The 14,145-nt window shown below is 34.5% G+C and overlaps 1 protein-coding gene across 3 annotated transcripts; it reads left to right on the top strand.

The window, feature by feature from the left end:
- Nucleotide 1: 1 nt before the first annotated feature.
- LOC117330924 lies at nt 2-6,444 on the top strand. Of its 3 annotated transcripts, none has more exons than XM_033889487.1 (7): nt 2-344; nt 2,034-2,182; nt 2,634-2,680; nt 2,974-3,165; nt 4,831-4,999; nt 5,438-5,716; nt 6,015-6,444. In XM_033889487.1, exons 2-7 carry the CDS (start codon nt 2,116-2,118, stop codon nt 6,230-6,232), a joined length of 972 nt encoding a protein of 323 aa, XP_033745378.1. In that variant the 5' UTR covers nt 2-344; nt 2,034-2,115; the 3' UTR covers nt 6,233-6,444. The 3 variants fall into 3 exon arrangements, with proteins under 3 accessions (XP_033745378.1, XP_033745379.1, XP_033745377.1); XM_033889488.1 differs by lacking the exon at nt 2-344 and adding an exon at nt 388-499; XM_033889486.1 differs by lacking the exon at nt 2-344 and adding an exon at nt 513-619.
- The last annotated feature ends 7,701 nt before the right edge of the window (nt 6,445-14,145 follow it).

Raw genomic sequence — 14,145 nt, 5'->3', positions numbered from 1 at the left:
GTCGTTCAACCTTGATGTTTATGTGAAAAGAATGAATTCCATTACATCAACGTTTGACTGAACATTACAAAAGCTAAGATAGTCTGCATATTGATATTTCTATACAAGTCTAAGCGTGTCAAATGTGGAATATATACATGTATGATATAGTGGCCTCCCTTTTACCATGTCCAATGCAGGACAGGAATGCGGAATTCGACAGCATTGTCGTTTTGAAGCGAGATAAAAGAAAAATATCAAAACTCATCTGGCCAGTTTATTGCAAACAATAATAAAGATTTTGATACAGCAAGATAATTCGTCATCACCGGAAGTGCCCCTTTGTATGGAGCTGAATGAAACAGGTATGTTGTGTTTATCTTTCTCTTACCTAAATGTTACAATGCTCCAAACTAGAGTAAATCCAAACTTCCCTCCATCACGTTGTTGGTCAGGTCGGCCAAATGTTTGCAAGCAGTGGTCACTGTATCCGGAAAAGTCGTAAATTAGCTGACCACTGGTCAGTAATATTCATACCTTCCTGCTTGTAAAATGCTTGAATATATATATATATAGCCGTTGAAGTCTATGTTTACAAATAACTAGCAGTGTGACCAGTCAAGGTTGACGAATGTGAAACGTGTGTAAATATACCCCGCATACACATACATGTACACACACTACACACCATGGATAGTAGTGACATGAATTAGAAAATAAATCGATAATCTATTGGATATGATACGAAAAAATAACAACAGCATAATAGAGTCGCCCTACTTAACTCGCTTCTTGTTGAATTAACACAGGTGTATGTATTTGGTTGTATTTCAAAATAAATTGGTAAGTCGGTAGCTATATTCAGGAATAGTCAAGGGCCTATGAAAACGACTTGGTTTGTTTTTGTTTGATCTCACAGCAAAGTGCCTTTAGATAACTGTTCTTTAAACATTAATCACTAATGCAAATTATTGAATAACACTGTGCTTTTCTTCATAAGAACCTGATGAATAGAAAGCCATATCAGGGTGAAGTAATTATCTCATAATTGTCTGATTACCGAGTGAGTTTCGTAAGAGACGTCAATAGATGAAATATATTCTCTTTTCTTTATTATGAAATACGCAGCCAAATCGTCGACAATGTATATGATGTAGTGTCCTAAAAGGGACGAGGATAAGTTATGGCCTATATTTAATGTTGGCATCTCTGGTTTTACATTTGTTTTCTGTGAATCACCTAACGTGTGGAATAATTTATAAAATGAAACGGTAACCCGAGCTCATCAGCACCGGTGTGTCTTTTTATGTCTGATTCATAACTGAAAGGTTATTCATTTATTTTCGTTTGAGGAAAAATTGATATTACCCCGCTTCTTATTATTACTGATGGTCGCTTAGATGTGCACACAATTTGTTGTTTTCCGAAAACGAGGATGACAGGGCGCAAGAAAAAAGAATGAATAAGTTGTATGAAAAACACAATATTATATTCTTTGTTTTTGTTTTGTTTTGTTTAGACAATTTAAAGGTTTCTAAATTGTCGAAATGTGGCCATTTTGAATGTGCTTTTGTTGTCACTTTTGCTTAGAAAGTAATTCACGGATCCCTCTCAAACTCAATATATAAATTCCCTGGAATCCAAGCTATCGAGTACATTTTAATGTATTTATTGATATTGCACAGAAAGTGCGTCATTGAACTTTCTCAAATCAAATATATAGATTCTCATTGGTCCCTGTTGTACATAAACAAAATTGCCGACGGGAGACAAGAGTGTAAATTTGCGATAATTTTTCTCTCAATGTCTTTAAAATCATCGAAAATTTCATTGTCTATATTTATTTAACTTTGGGACCGATCAGAAAACAAAACCTACTGGCATAGTTTGACAAAAAAGCAGTTGTCATTAATGCCACTGCAAAATAACATTTAAAATTTAGGGATCCACTGGATTCCTATAAGCTGATATTTAACAATTGGCAGCTATCTGGTAATGAATAGCGATCTGATAAAACACAATGAAAAAATAAAAAGGGTATTATCATTTTCTAGGTATTACCATGACATATGGTGCTTGTATCTGATGTAAAGGAATTTACCGATTTATTCCGGGAATGCCCGAGTTGTGCCGAAGATGACTCGACAGGCAGGCAGTGCCGGTATCTTTGCAATATCAATCGCACTGATAGTTTACCGTACAGGTATGTGAATACGTCATTATATGGATGAATATTTTATCATCTCGATATTTATTAGCATCAAATAAAAAAATATTTAACATCAAATGGTTATATAATGAAACTTGGTCATTCCGAAAGTGAAAATGGTTATGTTTATCTTGTTTCAAAAAGTTGAGTATAGAGTGAAGTGTGCAGGGATTCGATCATAATGAATATATAGATAAAGACTCACAGAAGTATACCTATGTCGGTTATAAGTAAAAAATTATGTATTAGGTAAATAAAACGCTGGACGTCGTCAGGTCCAATCAGTGTAAAAGCTATTAGTTTATATTTACGTCATAAGTTGCAGGTATGAAATCAATTATTAAGAATTGTTTGAATTACACTTTTTTAACGACTGGAATGTTGAAAGGTTAGTTTCCCTTATTTGTATTACGATTGTTTGTCGACTCCATCTTTATTTTGACAGATACTGGCAGTGTAGCCACATTGAATGAATTTGTGTGTGATTCTAAGGTAAGTTGAAATATATTATGTTTGTGATAAAATTAACAGGTTGTTTCAGATTTTAGTAATATATATTACAGTAATATAATAATTCTTTTTTCTTTGTTTTCATGGTTTACAAACTTCTGTAAGAATCCGCTACGCAGATTCATACAGTTTGCAAACAAAATTTGTTTCATACCCCGATGAAACTAAAAAAAAAATGACGTCAATGCTTAAATAAAATGAAATATAATTACATTACAAATGAAGTAGCGAAATGTAACTGAAATTGTGTATTAGTTTTGCAGTATTTATTTCAGATTTATGACTTGGACCATTACAAGCTCTGGTCAATAGAATGGACGGGACAAAAACTACCAAAGAACTGTCGCATTGGAGTTCGAGCCGAGGTTGTCAGTGTAACGATGTGTTTTAACATTGAAGTTTATCGCTTAGGCAGCTGTGGATTTTTTCTTGTGATATATACATGGTATAGCAATACTCCTGAAAAGGTGAGTGGTTAAAGTTATAAAAGCAGGTTGCCACTTTGGGTCATTATTGGACCATTCATTGACAGAACGTCGAAAAGTATATTTAATGAGCAAAATATGCAATGAAATACCTCCAACCTGCTACAGAGATATCATTCCTCCCTTGCCATCTTCTTCTCCAAATAACTAAATAAAAAAAGAAAGACATATACTCTGCCCATATACTGAATTATGAGCATTCCAACAAATTACTCATACTTTTAACTATTCATCTTTTGCAAAATAGCGACTCATCTTGTGATATTTTGGTAAGATTACGTCAATGAGTAAGTTAATAAAAGAAAGGCAGAAAGTAAACCTGATGTCCCTGACGCCCATTCTTATAAGTCCATCATGGTGATGGTGGGCTATTCAAATCGCTCTACGTCTGTGGCCCATGGTCTGATCCAAGTTGAAGGTTAACATGAATATTTCATAAGCAGGTTCTCATTAAAGTAGAGAAAAGACCAGTCTTACATAAGATCATATTCAATGGTGGGCGCCAAGATCCCTCTGGAATCTCTTGTTAGCTTAAGTTTTTAAAGCTGTATGCATATCTTATAAAATGTAATTTTGTGATATAACCTTGTGATATTATGAATTTGATTAATACGATTTGCATTTAACACACCTAATTTGACCCCACTTTCTCTATGATAAAGCTGATACTATGCAAAACAACCTATATGCAAATGAATGTGTTGTATCCTCCAACAAAACAATGTTTATTGTTGAGTGGCCACGAAGTCCCTCTTTAAGAATTACGTACTTATATTTACCGCATAGTGGACCAACATATATTTATATTACCATAAATATCCTATCAATTCATATCAGTATAGCTTGTAATCTTGAAACTCTACTCCAATTTTTTTTAAACATTTCCTTAAACCTCAACTAAAACTATTATCGAACCCTATTTATTACTACAAAACTCGTTGAAAAATACTCTCAAAACCGCTCTATTATTTGTTGAAACATAACTCTCCAAATTCAAGGACTCATTTTGTTAATGCATTTTCATAAATCCTTGCTTTTAGTTTTCATAAGTCATCCTCAAATTTCCACATCTGGTTCAGTTGAAATTCATCGAGAGAGAAAAATTCAATCTACTATCTCTGATTTCTGATGACTTTACCCAAACTATGACTGTCTATTCTTTTTCGCCAATAACATTATGGAAAATAGATACATAATACTTGCTGAAAGAACTTTTGATAAAGAACACCGCTGAAACATCAAAACAACGATATTATAACAAAACCGTTATTCCGACTAAAAATAAATATAACATGGACAAGATACGAACAAAAATATATTTGCATTAAGACCCTAAAATAGTAGAAGTAGAATAAGACCAGGTGTTCCGAAAGAGTAAGTGTCTTCTGATTTATCAAAGACGACCGCCAAACAAACCTAGGTCTAATCCTGGTCAAGTTACATTCTCAATATCAGAACTAGAGTGGTTATATTAATATAAATATACTTGTCTCCACACCAGATGGTTTAATTTTGAATTGAGGCATTTGACTTCGGTGTCATTAGGAATCAGAACGCAAGCGCGCCAAGCTGCTGAAAGACCATGATCTGTCTGTACAAACACCAATGGGAGGTCTTATTAACACTGGTTTTCTTTTTTATTTACAGATATATAGCTGCAACGAACTACGTAGTAAAGTTAAGTTTTGTCATTATAATAGTAAGCTACTCTACCTCAATTTTACTTCCAACTATACCAGATCAGTGTCATTCAGTCCGAAGGTTAGAATCACCGTCCTGGTAGAAGGAGGTGATACAACTGGCAGAATTCCTGATGGTAGGTGAATTATCATTAGCGATGGTATTGGTCTTTAGGAGATGAAGATGGAATCACGTGTAACATATCATTAGTTTTCTAATCCGTTTTCAGCCTTTTCGATACAATTCACTAAAATGGTTTAAAATTGCTACACTCATTTTCGGCCATAAGTGATCCTACCAAGCACGATTATTTTGAATCGCGCAAATTAAACCCATATACGGAATGAGCGATTTTGACAAGAGTGAAGTAGTAACGTCTAGTTTAGCGACTATTATATTTACTGTCTCCTGGAATCATATCATTTAAAGATGTTTTTAGATCGTATAGCTGAATTCAATATATGCTTTTTTTCATTAATACAAATATGATTTATACCTGCTGTTATTAACCGATGTGTCACTTTGAAATAGATCCAGTGTCAAAGAACCAACTCCTATTAATCTTCTTTTTCAGAACCTTCTTCTGGAAGTGCTATAGGGTTTATATTTGGAGGTTTGTTCTTTGTTGTCATCGCTTGTATGGCTCGAAAATGTTGTTCAAGCGTGTGTGATATCCTGCGTGGCATATGTGACTGCATTTCACGCTCTTTGGATTGTCTGAGCTGTGATGAAGAGGAAGAAACCCAACCTCGCCGACAGTATACAGAGATAGAGATAGCACGCGACCCACCCGGAGTATATACTGTGGCGAATCAGTCTCGTGCTGTCAGTTTGGGCTCACTAGAATCTCTAGGTAAAGCTTATCTACACATTAAGTTAGCCGGGGTAGTCAATCAAAAATGAATATCTAGGTAAAGCTTATCGAAACCAGAAATCAGTCGGGGTAGTCAATCAAATGATATTTCAGTATCCACATACTTATCTTATATCTAAGTATATATTCTTATATTTTTTATTCCGAAAACATTTACCAGATATATGCATAACGGACATTTCAGAGTAAATGTAGACTAATTGAAGCTTTACGAATATAATATTCTAACATATTATACAATATGTATATTCCTGTTTTCTCATATTATGATATACAGAGGAATCAAGATCCATGCTATCTGACAATGAATTGGATCCTCCAGCATACCATGAATGCATTTCTTCTATTTCCGTTCCCCTGTCTACTGTGGATAATGAACGGGATTCAAACGATGCCCCGCCCACTTATGCGGCCTCTGCTTCATCACTTTCGGATGAATCGTCGCCTACCTTTTATGACTGCCAGATGACTTGGGAGCACGAAACATCTGTATGATATAGCTTTCGAATCCATAACTAAATTTGTATCTGTTTCATTTTTTCTACGTTTATGAAAATGATCTGTGTAACAGGAACAGGTTAGACAATTAATACGATTGTGTAGCTGGATGTTTCATGGACAAAATGGTGCCAAAATGAGAGGAATAAACTATTTACTTGATGGTATGTGAAAAACGATATTAATAAAGTTTATTATTTAAAATATTATTTATTGAGATTTTGTTTTATGGAAAATACCAATAAAATCTTTAACTTTATAGATTTTACAGCCATTGCGAAACAAATCATATCAGTTTAGTTGAATCACTCTTGCTGAATAGAAGCGCATGAGGAGTCTGAAGGGATCAATAAAGATCACAATCTTATGATGGAGGAAACTGCGAAGATTTTTTTTCGCGTGATATTTGATTTAGTTAAATTAGGAAAGGGAGATAAACCAACACGCAAATCGTAATAGTTCCATTACTAATGACTCTGTTTGGTTTGTGGGCGATCTTAAAACTGACTTCTAATGACAAATAAAGCACAGCTACCGAATAAGGTATGGATTTATCTTATGTTTAATTGCAATTTAACCATTTTAAACCGATAAAAATTAATTTATAGCAGTGATATACATAAATGTCACAGAAATAGGCAATATCAAGCATATAAAAATTATGTTTAGCAATTCAAATGTATATATTATAACTACTACAGCACTGTTATTTACGGTGGCTGGGAAAGACATCATATAGGAGATATTATTGCTTGGGAACGAAATATTATTGCGTAACGTTCGAACGCCATACTAGTTTTTATATAATGTTCGTTGCCAGCCACCGTAGTTATTATTCTAACACATACATGTATATCATCAGTTTATCATCACACGAAGTGGAACCAGCTCCCAGTTGTTCAAAGGATGACTAGCTTAATCATTTAATTAATGGAAATTTCATTTCTTCTTTACTTCAATACCTGAGTAGGTATACTTCTTAAAGTGGGCAGGAAGTTAGTTTTTCAAAGTTAGTTTTACCTGAAATGACTTTATCAGGATTCTAAAATTGTTGTTAAACTATGATCAGCCTAATCACCTTTTGAACAACTAGGCTCAGAAAGTCAGTGGAGGATTGAAATTGTTCACGGTACAACTTATACCAAGCACCCTTCCAGTACGTATCCACTGCCGTCTTTAATTAAACTATATTTAATTAATATTGAGACAATTAACACGTGTGTATTATCGGAAAAAATGGAACTAAAGATTCATGAAACCCTTAAACTATTCGCAAAGTTGTAGGTTTTTTCAGTTCTATAACAACAAAATCAGAATAACACCCGTCAGAGTATAACACAAATCAATGCATTGTCACAAATCTAGCATTAGAAAGTCTGTTTTAATGGAATCCTTTAGAACGGGTTTATACATCTTCAGAAAATTCATAAAAATCATCAATAAAAAACATTAATGTCTTAGATAATTTAACTCCTCCAACTCAGATTCCCTGAGGTGACACTATCCTGAGAGCGCTCAGAACTTTCTGTGACAACCTGTTCCTCAGCTGGGTCGGAATCATTTTAAGGCTTGAGAAGTCGCTCTCTCAGTCTGGAAATTACTAGCAATAATCTTACTATGATTGGCAGCTAATAATAGTTTGGATGAAGATTTTTTTTCCTTGTTGATATAATCATCTTCAGCGAGATTTGAAAAACAAAAAATCACCTCAATTCTCATTTAGCAAAATTAAACCATGAACATTTAGATACCTTACCAGCAGTAGAATCATTGGGCAGATCCCTGCAAGTCGAGGGTCGGGGTATAGTGGTGCATATGCGCTGATGATACATTTATCAACTTCTGGAATGTTTGGACAGGTGATTTCGCACAAAAGTGTTGCTCACTGTCAAGAAAAGTATGAATAGTCTTAAAAGAGTACAGCAAGCGCGAGGCGGTAGGCCACACAATGGTTGCTAACGATCGTAGGAGACTCATGAAAAAAGTATACAAGTGAAAAAGAGGAATTTTTTTTCTTTCATAATCATTTAGGTGAGTAACAATGTACATTTAATTTACTATGCACATACCTTTAAGTCTTGTTGCAACCCCAGTCTTCTTCCATACCATCACAGCTGCCCCATTGCTTCCTAAATCTGGCATGCACCGGTATATTGTGGTAACGCAAAGTCATTAAATTAATTTTGTACCTGTAGACCATGCGTGTGTATAGTACAACTAAACACATGCATATATTTAATTTCATGAAATTATATAAATTAAAAAAAAAAAAAAAAAAAAATCATTTATAGATATAAATATGCCGGTTAGCAGGGTTGATATTTGGTTGATATTGAGGTTTTGACGCTTTGTACTCAGAGGAAGTTGCTTGTTCCGATAATAACGAAACAACGAGCTATTATACCATTTAAGGGCCAGTTTTTCATTTGAGATCAAACATGTTATATTCTGACGATTGAAATGAAGGAAAATATAATTCCACTTCTCTGTAATATTCCCTTCTTCATCGTCGATCAAACAAGAGAGAGAGAAAAAAGGAATTCATTCGAAATTTTCTAAACAAAACCCCAATAACACACATCCGTCATATTGATCATTTAGAACTAATTTAACCTGGTCTTTAAGTGAAGGTATGTGTAAAGACTGGATTTGATAAAACTGTGGGAAGAACCCGGATTGGCTGGAGAAACCCCACATGAAACCTGAAGTTGTTGTATTTTTGGTGATGACGCTCAACTAATTGATAAGTGTTTCCTTGCAATGTATAAATCCTGCGTTAAGATGTCTTTGTTGAAACGAGAGAATTAATCAACCAGCATGATTTCCTTAACAATTATTTTCTATGCGTCCTTGTCTATATATGTGTTTGAAGATCATGGTAAAAATACGATTAATTCACTCATATCATACTTTTGCATATATCAAAAGTGTAATTTACCATGGATTATTTTGCATTGGCTGCGCCAATCAGAATTTGACTGTGTCGTCATAATTTGAACAATGGCGTAAGGTGAGGAATTAAAAAATTAACAATAAAGGCTACCTTCCTGTGATGTTGCCATCCACCAAGGCTTAAAAAAAATTAAGAGATAAAAAATAAAATAAAAATATTAAGAATGAAAATAAAATAAAACAACTTTAAGACTCGTTTCATAACATTTCAGAAGGAAGGAATACGTATTAAATATCCTATCTTGATTTTGACAATATAGCATTTGTTTGTCATGACTGTGGAGCCAAGAAAGGCAATCGTTAACTAGTTCCTTAACTTAAAATTGCTGAGAATAAAGCATAACAGATTTTAAGGAAAGTTTCTTAACTGAGATTTTCTATAAGACATGTAATTGATGCAGTTTGAATTCGTCGCCATGGCCTTAAAATAGACACAATTATCTTACAATATTCTATGCCCACATCCAAGTTATTATTGTACATAATTATAATTATTTTTTCTTTGTTTTCATGGTAAATACTCAAATGTGATTGGTCGAAAAATTCTTTTCATTCTTCTATGAAAGAAATTCCGAGAATGGCGCGAAAAATGTGACGTCACAATACGACAATTGACGTTGCGTCTTGATTTGAGAAAAAGAATTCGATTTAAAACCAGTAAAATTGTACATAAAACATGTTTTAAATTAGAAAATCATTTTCAAAAATTAATTATAAGCGTTGATGTCAATTATTTTTTAGTTTCATCGGGGTATGAAACAAATTTTGTTTGCAAACTTCTGTAAGAATCCGCTACGCGGATTCATACAGTTTGCAAACAAAATTTGTTTCATACTCCGATGAAACTAAAAAAAAGTTGACATCAATGCTTAAGTACAATATATTAGCACCTTTCGATACTAATTGTGTTAGACGCAGTAGAGCCAAAAAGGAATTACCCAGCATCAACAGGTGTTTCCTCCTTAAAACTAGCTTTGTATAGCGGATGTCGTTGATGAAGCCGAAGATACTTACTCTTCATATTAAATTGATCATGAACAATATGTTATCATTACATTCAAACATTAAACTTCAAAAGGAAATACTGGTCTAATAGACACGATTTAAGGGGGAATGTATTGGCCAACAAATGCATAATTATATCTGGAAGTAAGTAGTTAACACAATAATGTAGTTGAAACATAACTGGCAGTAAGCTGTGGATGTAGTTAACATATAACTGGCAGTTAGCTGTGAATGTAGTTAACACATAACTGGCTGTGAGTGTAGTTAACATATAACTGGCTGTGAGTGTAGTTAACATATAACTGGCAGTTAGCTGTGAATGTAGTTAACATATAACTGGCTGTGAGTGTAGTTAACATATAACTGGCAGTAAGCTGTGAGTGTAGTTAACATATAACTGGCAGTAAGCTGTGAGTGTAGTTAACATATAACTGGCAGTAAGCTGTGAATGTAGTTAACATATAACAGGCAGTAAGCTGTGAATGTAGTTAACACATAACTGGCAGTAAGCTGTGAGTGTAGTTAACATATAACTGACAGTAAGCTGTGAGTATAGTTAACATATAACTGGCAGTAAGCTGTGGATGTAGTTAAAATATAACTGGCTGTTAGCTGTGAATGTAGTTAACATATAACTGACAGTAAGCTGTGAATGTAGTTAACATATAACTGGCAGTAAGCTGTGAGTGTAGTTAACATATAACAGGCAGTAAGCTGTGGATGTAGTTAACAACTAACTGGCAGTAAGCTGTGAGTGTAGTTAACATATAACTGGCAGTAAGCTGTGAGTGTAGTTAACACATAACTGGCAGTAAGCTGTGAATGTAGTTAACATATAACTGCCAGTAAGCTGTGAATGTAGTTAACACATAACTGGCAGTAAGCTGTGAATGTAGTTAACACATAACTGGCATTTAGCTGTGAATGTAGTAAACATATAACTGGCAGTAAGCTGTGAATGTAGTTAACACATAACTGGCAGTAAGAAGTGAATGTAGTTAACATATAACTGGCAGTAAGCTGTGGATGTAGTTAACATATAACAGGCAGTAAGCTGTGAATGTAGTTAACATATAACAGGCAGTAAGCTGTGAATGTAGTTAACATATAACTGGCAGTAAGCTGTGAATGTAGTTAACATATAACAGGCAGTAAGCTGTGAATGTAGTTAACATATAACTGGCAGTAAGCTGTGGATGTAGTTAACATATAACAGGCAGTAAGCTGTGAATGTAGTCAACATATAACAGGCAGTAAGCTGTGAATGTAGTTAACATATAACAGGCAGTAAGCTGTGAATGTAGTTAACATATAACAGGCAGTAAGCTGTGAGTGTAGTTAACATATAACAGGCAGTAAGCTGTGAGTGTAGTTAACATATAACTGGCAGTAAGCTGTGAGTGTAGTTAACATATAACTGGCAGTAAGCTGTGAATGTAGTTAACGCATAACTGGCAGTAAGCTGTGAATGTAGTTAACATAAAACTGGCAGTAAGCTGTGAATGTAGTTAACACATAACTGGCATTTAGCTGTGAATGTAGTTAACACATAACTGGCATTTAGCTGTGAATGTAGTTATTATATAACTGGCAGTAAGCTGTGGATGTAGTTAACATATAACAGGCAGTAAGCTGTGAATGTAGTTAACATATAACTGGCAGTAAGCTGTGGATGTAGTTAACATATAACAGGCAGTAAGCTGTGAATGTAGTTAACACATAACTGGCAGTAAGCTGTGAATGTAGTTAACATATAACTGGCAGTAAGCTGTGAATGTAGTTAACATATAACAGGCAGTAAGCTGTGAATGTAGTTAACATATAACTGGCAGTAAGCTGTGAATGTAGTTAACATATAACAGGCAGTAAGCTGTGAATGTAGTTAACATATAACTGGCAGTAAGCTGTGAATGTAGTTAACATATAACTGTCAGTTAGATGTTGATGTAGTTAACATATAACAGGCAGTAAGCTGTGAATGTAGTTAACATATAACAGGCAGTAAGCTGTGAATGTAGTTAACATATAACAGGCAGTAAGCTGTGAATGTAGTTAACATATAACTGGCAGTAAGCTGTGAATGTAGTTAACACATAACTGGCAGTAAGCTGTGAATGTAGTTAACATATAACAGGCAGTAAGCTGTGAATGTAGTTAACATATAACTGGCAGTAAGCTGTGAATGTAGTTAACACATAACTGGCAGTAAGCTGTGAATGTAGTTAACACCTAACTGGCAGTGAGCATTGACTCTATTGCTGGTATTACGTAGACATCCGATTCTAGCTGCGTTCACGAAGGCACTAGCGAAGTGAAAGTCTGATTCAAAGTCGACCAATTCTTCCCAAAACCTACATTACTATAGTAATGTTTGATGCTTTTTTACATCATCAGCAATTGAAACATGAAACTAACACTTAAAACGGATTAAAAAAATAGTGTCAACTGGTGCAGTCTCAACTGGTAGCAATGTGCCGCCATCGGAATGTAGCAACAATGTACAATAGTGTATATTTCATTGCATTTACTGGTGCATCACAAGAAAAGATGGGGGAGGGGAGTGAAGGGGGGGGGGGGGGGGGGGGGGGGGGAGTAACTTTAGATCAACTGCGAAACAAGTTAAATTAAGTTATATCAATTACTCGGACTATCCTCTTAGGGGTGTATATTATCCACAGCGAGATACTAAATCGTATGTTCTAAACGCATTTTTACTGGCTCGATCCCGACCGAGGACAGCTAGGATCAGAGAATGTAAATGATGTCTTATGTAACCAATCACACGAATACAGAAACGCGTGCATATATTCTGAGAGATAAAAGTGAAAAAGAATTTGAGTCAATTTCAACTGCTATATAGCCTACCGGTATGCATATTTTACTGAGACAGTTATGACCGGGGGAAACCAGGAACTAAGGAATACAAAAATGAGAGAAAATATTTAAACCTGAGTAAGGTATGAATCATTTTGAAAAAGAAATAGATATGACGTTTAAGTCTTTATAATGCATTGTATTTTATTTCAGCACATAACAGAATTTAAACAACACAATGATGACTTGACACACTAATATCACTTAAAAATAATCTAACGAAACTACAGCGCGACCATAATTAAGCCAAAATTGTACTTTCTACAAATGATTGCCCTGGCTAATGACACTTAACTCATGAATCAATACGCGAGGTTAAACTGATTTTGAAATAAATTTCGTAGTAATTTAAGTTGTTACATAACCTGAAGCTCCTTCTTTTCATATATGACGAACTTGATCAGATGTTCATTTTTACTCTTCCATCCCTGATTGGTTGGCTATGTCATTCAGTACTTCATCTCTGATTGGTTGACTATGGTATTAAGCACTTCATCACTGATCGGTTGATAATTTCCTCTCTTCCATCCCTGATTGGTTGTTTATGTCATTCAGTACTTCATCTCTGATTGGTTGACTATGGTATTAAGCATTTCATCACTGTTTGGTTGATGATTTCCTTTCTTCCATCACTGATTGGTTGACTATGGTATTCAGTACTTCATCACTGATTGGTTGACTATGACATTTTCTACTTCATCACTGATTGGTTGACTATGACATTTTCTACTTCATCACTGAATAGTTGACTACGGTATTTAGTATTTCATCTCTGATTGGTTGACTACGGTATTTAGTATTTCATTTCTGATTGGTTGACTACGGTATTTAATATTTCATCTCTGATTGGTTGACTATGATATTTTCTACTTCATCACTGATTGGTTGACTATGACATTTTCTACTTCATCACTGAATAGTTGACTACGGTATTTAGTATTTCATCTCTGATTTGTTGACTACGGTATTTAGTATTTGATCACTGAATGGTTGACTATGACATTTCTACTTCATCTCTGATTGGTTGAATATGTTATTTTCTACATTACCACTAATTGGTTGACTAAAATCGTTATCAT

Source organism: Pecten maximus, chromosome 7 (assembly GCF_902652985.1).
Source record: "Pecten maximus chromosome 7, xPecMax1.1, whole genome shotgun sequence".
NCBI lineage: Eukaryota > Metazoa > Mollusca > Bivalvia > Pectinida > Pectinidae > Pecten > Pecten maximus.
Note: the sequence above shows the minus strand (reverse complement) of the source record. Positions and strands in the feature narration are given on the sequence as shown.

Excerpts from the sequence above, each read along its gene's own strand:
- LOC117330924 (XM_033889487.1), top strand. The coding sequence starts at position 2,116 with ATGACTCGACAGGCAGGCAGTGCCGGTATCTTTGCAATATCAATCGCA. Across the intron at positions 2,681-2,973 it reads AATTTGTGTGTGATTCTAAG|ATTTATGACTTGGACCATTA; the intron begins GTAAGTTGAAAT and ends TATTTATTTCAG. Across the intron at positions 3,166-4,830 it reads ATAGCAATACTCCTGAAAAG|ATATATAGCTGCAACGAACT; the intron begins GTGAGTGGTTAA and ends TTTTATTTACAG.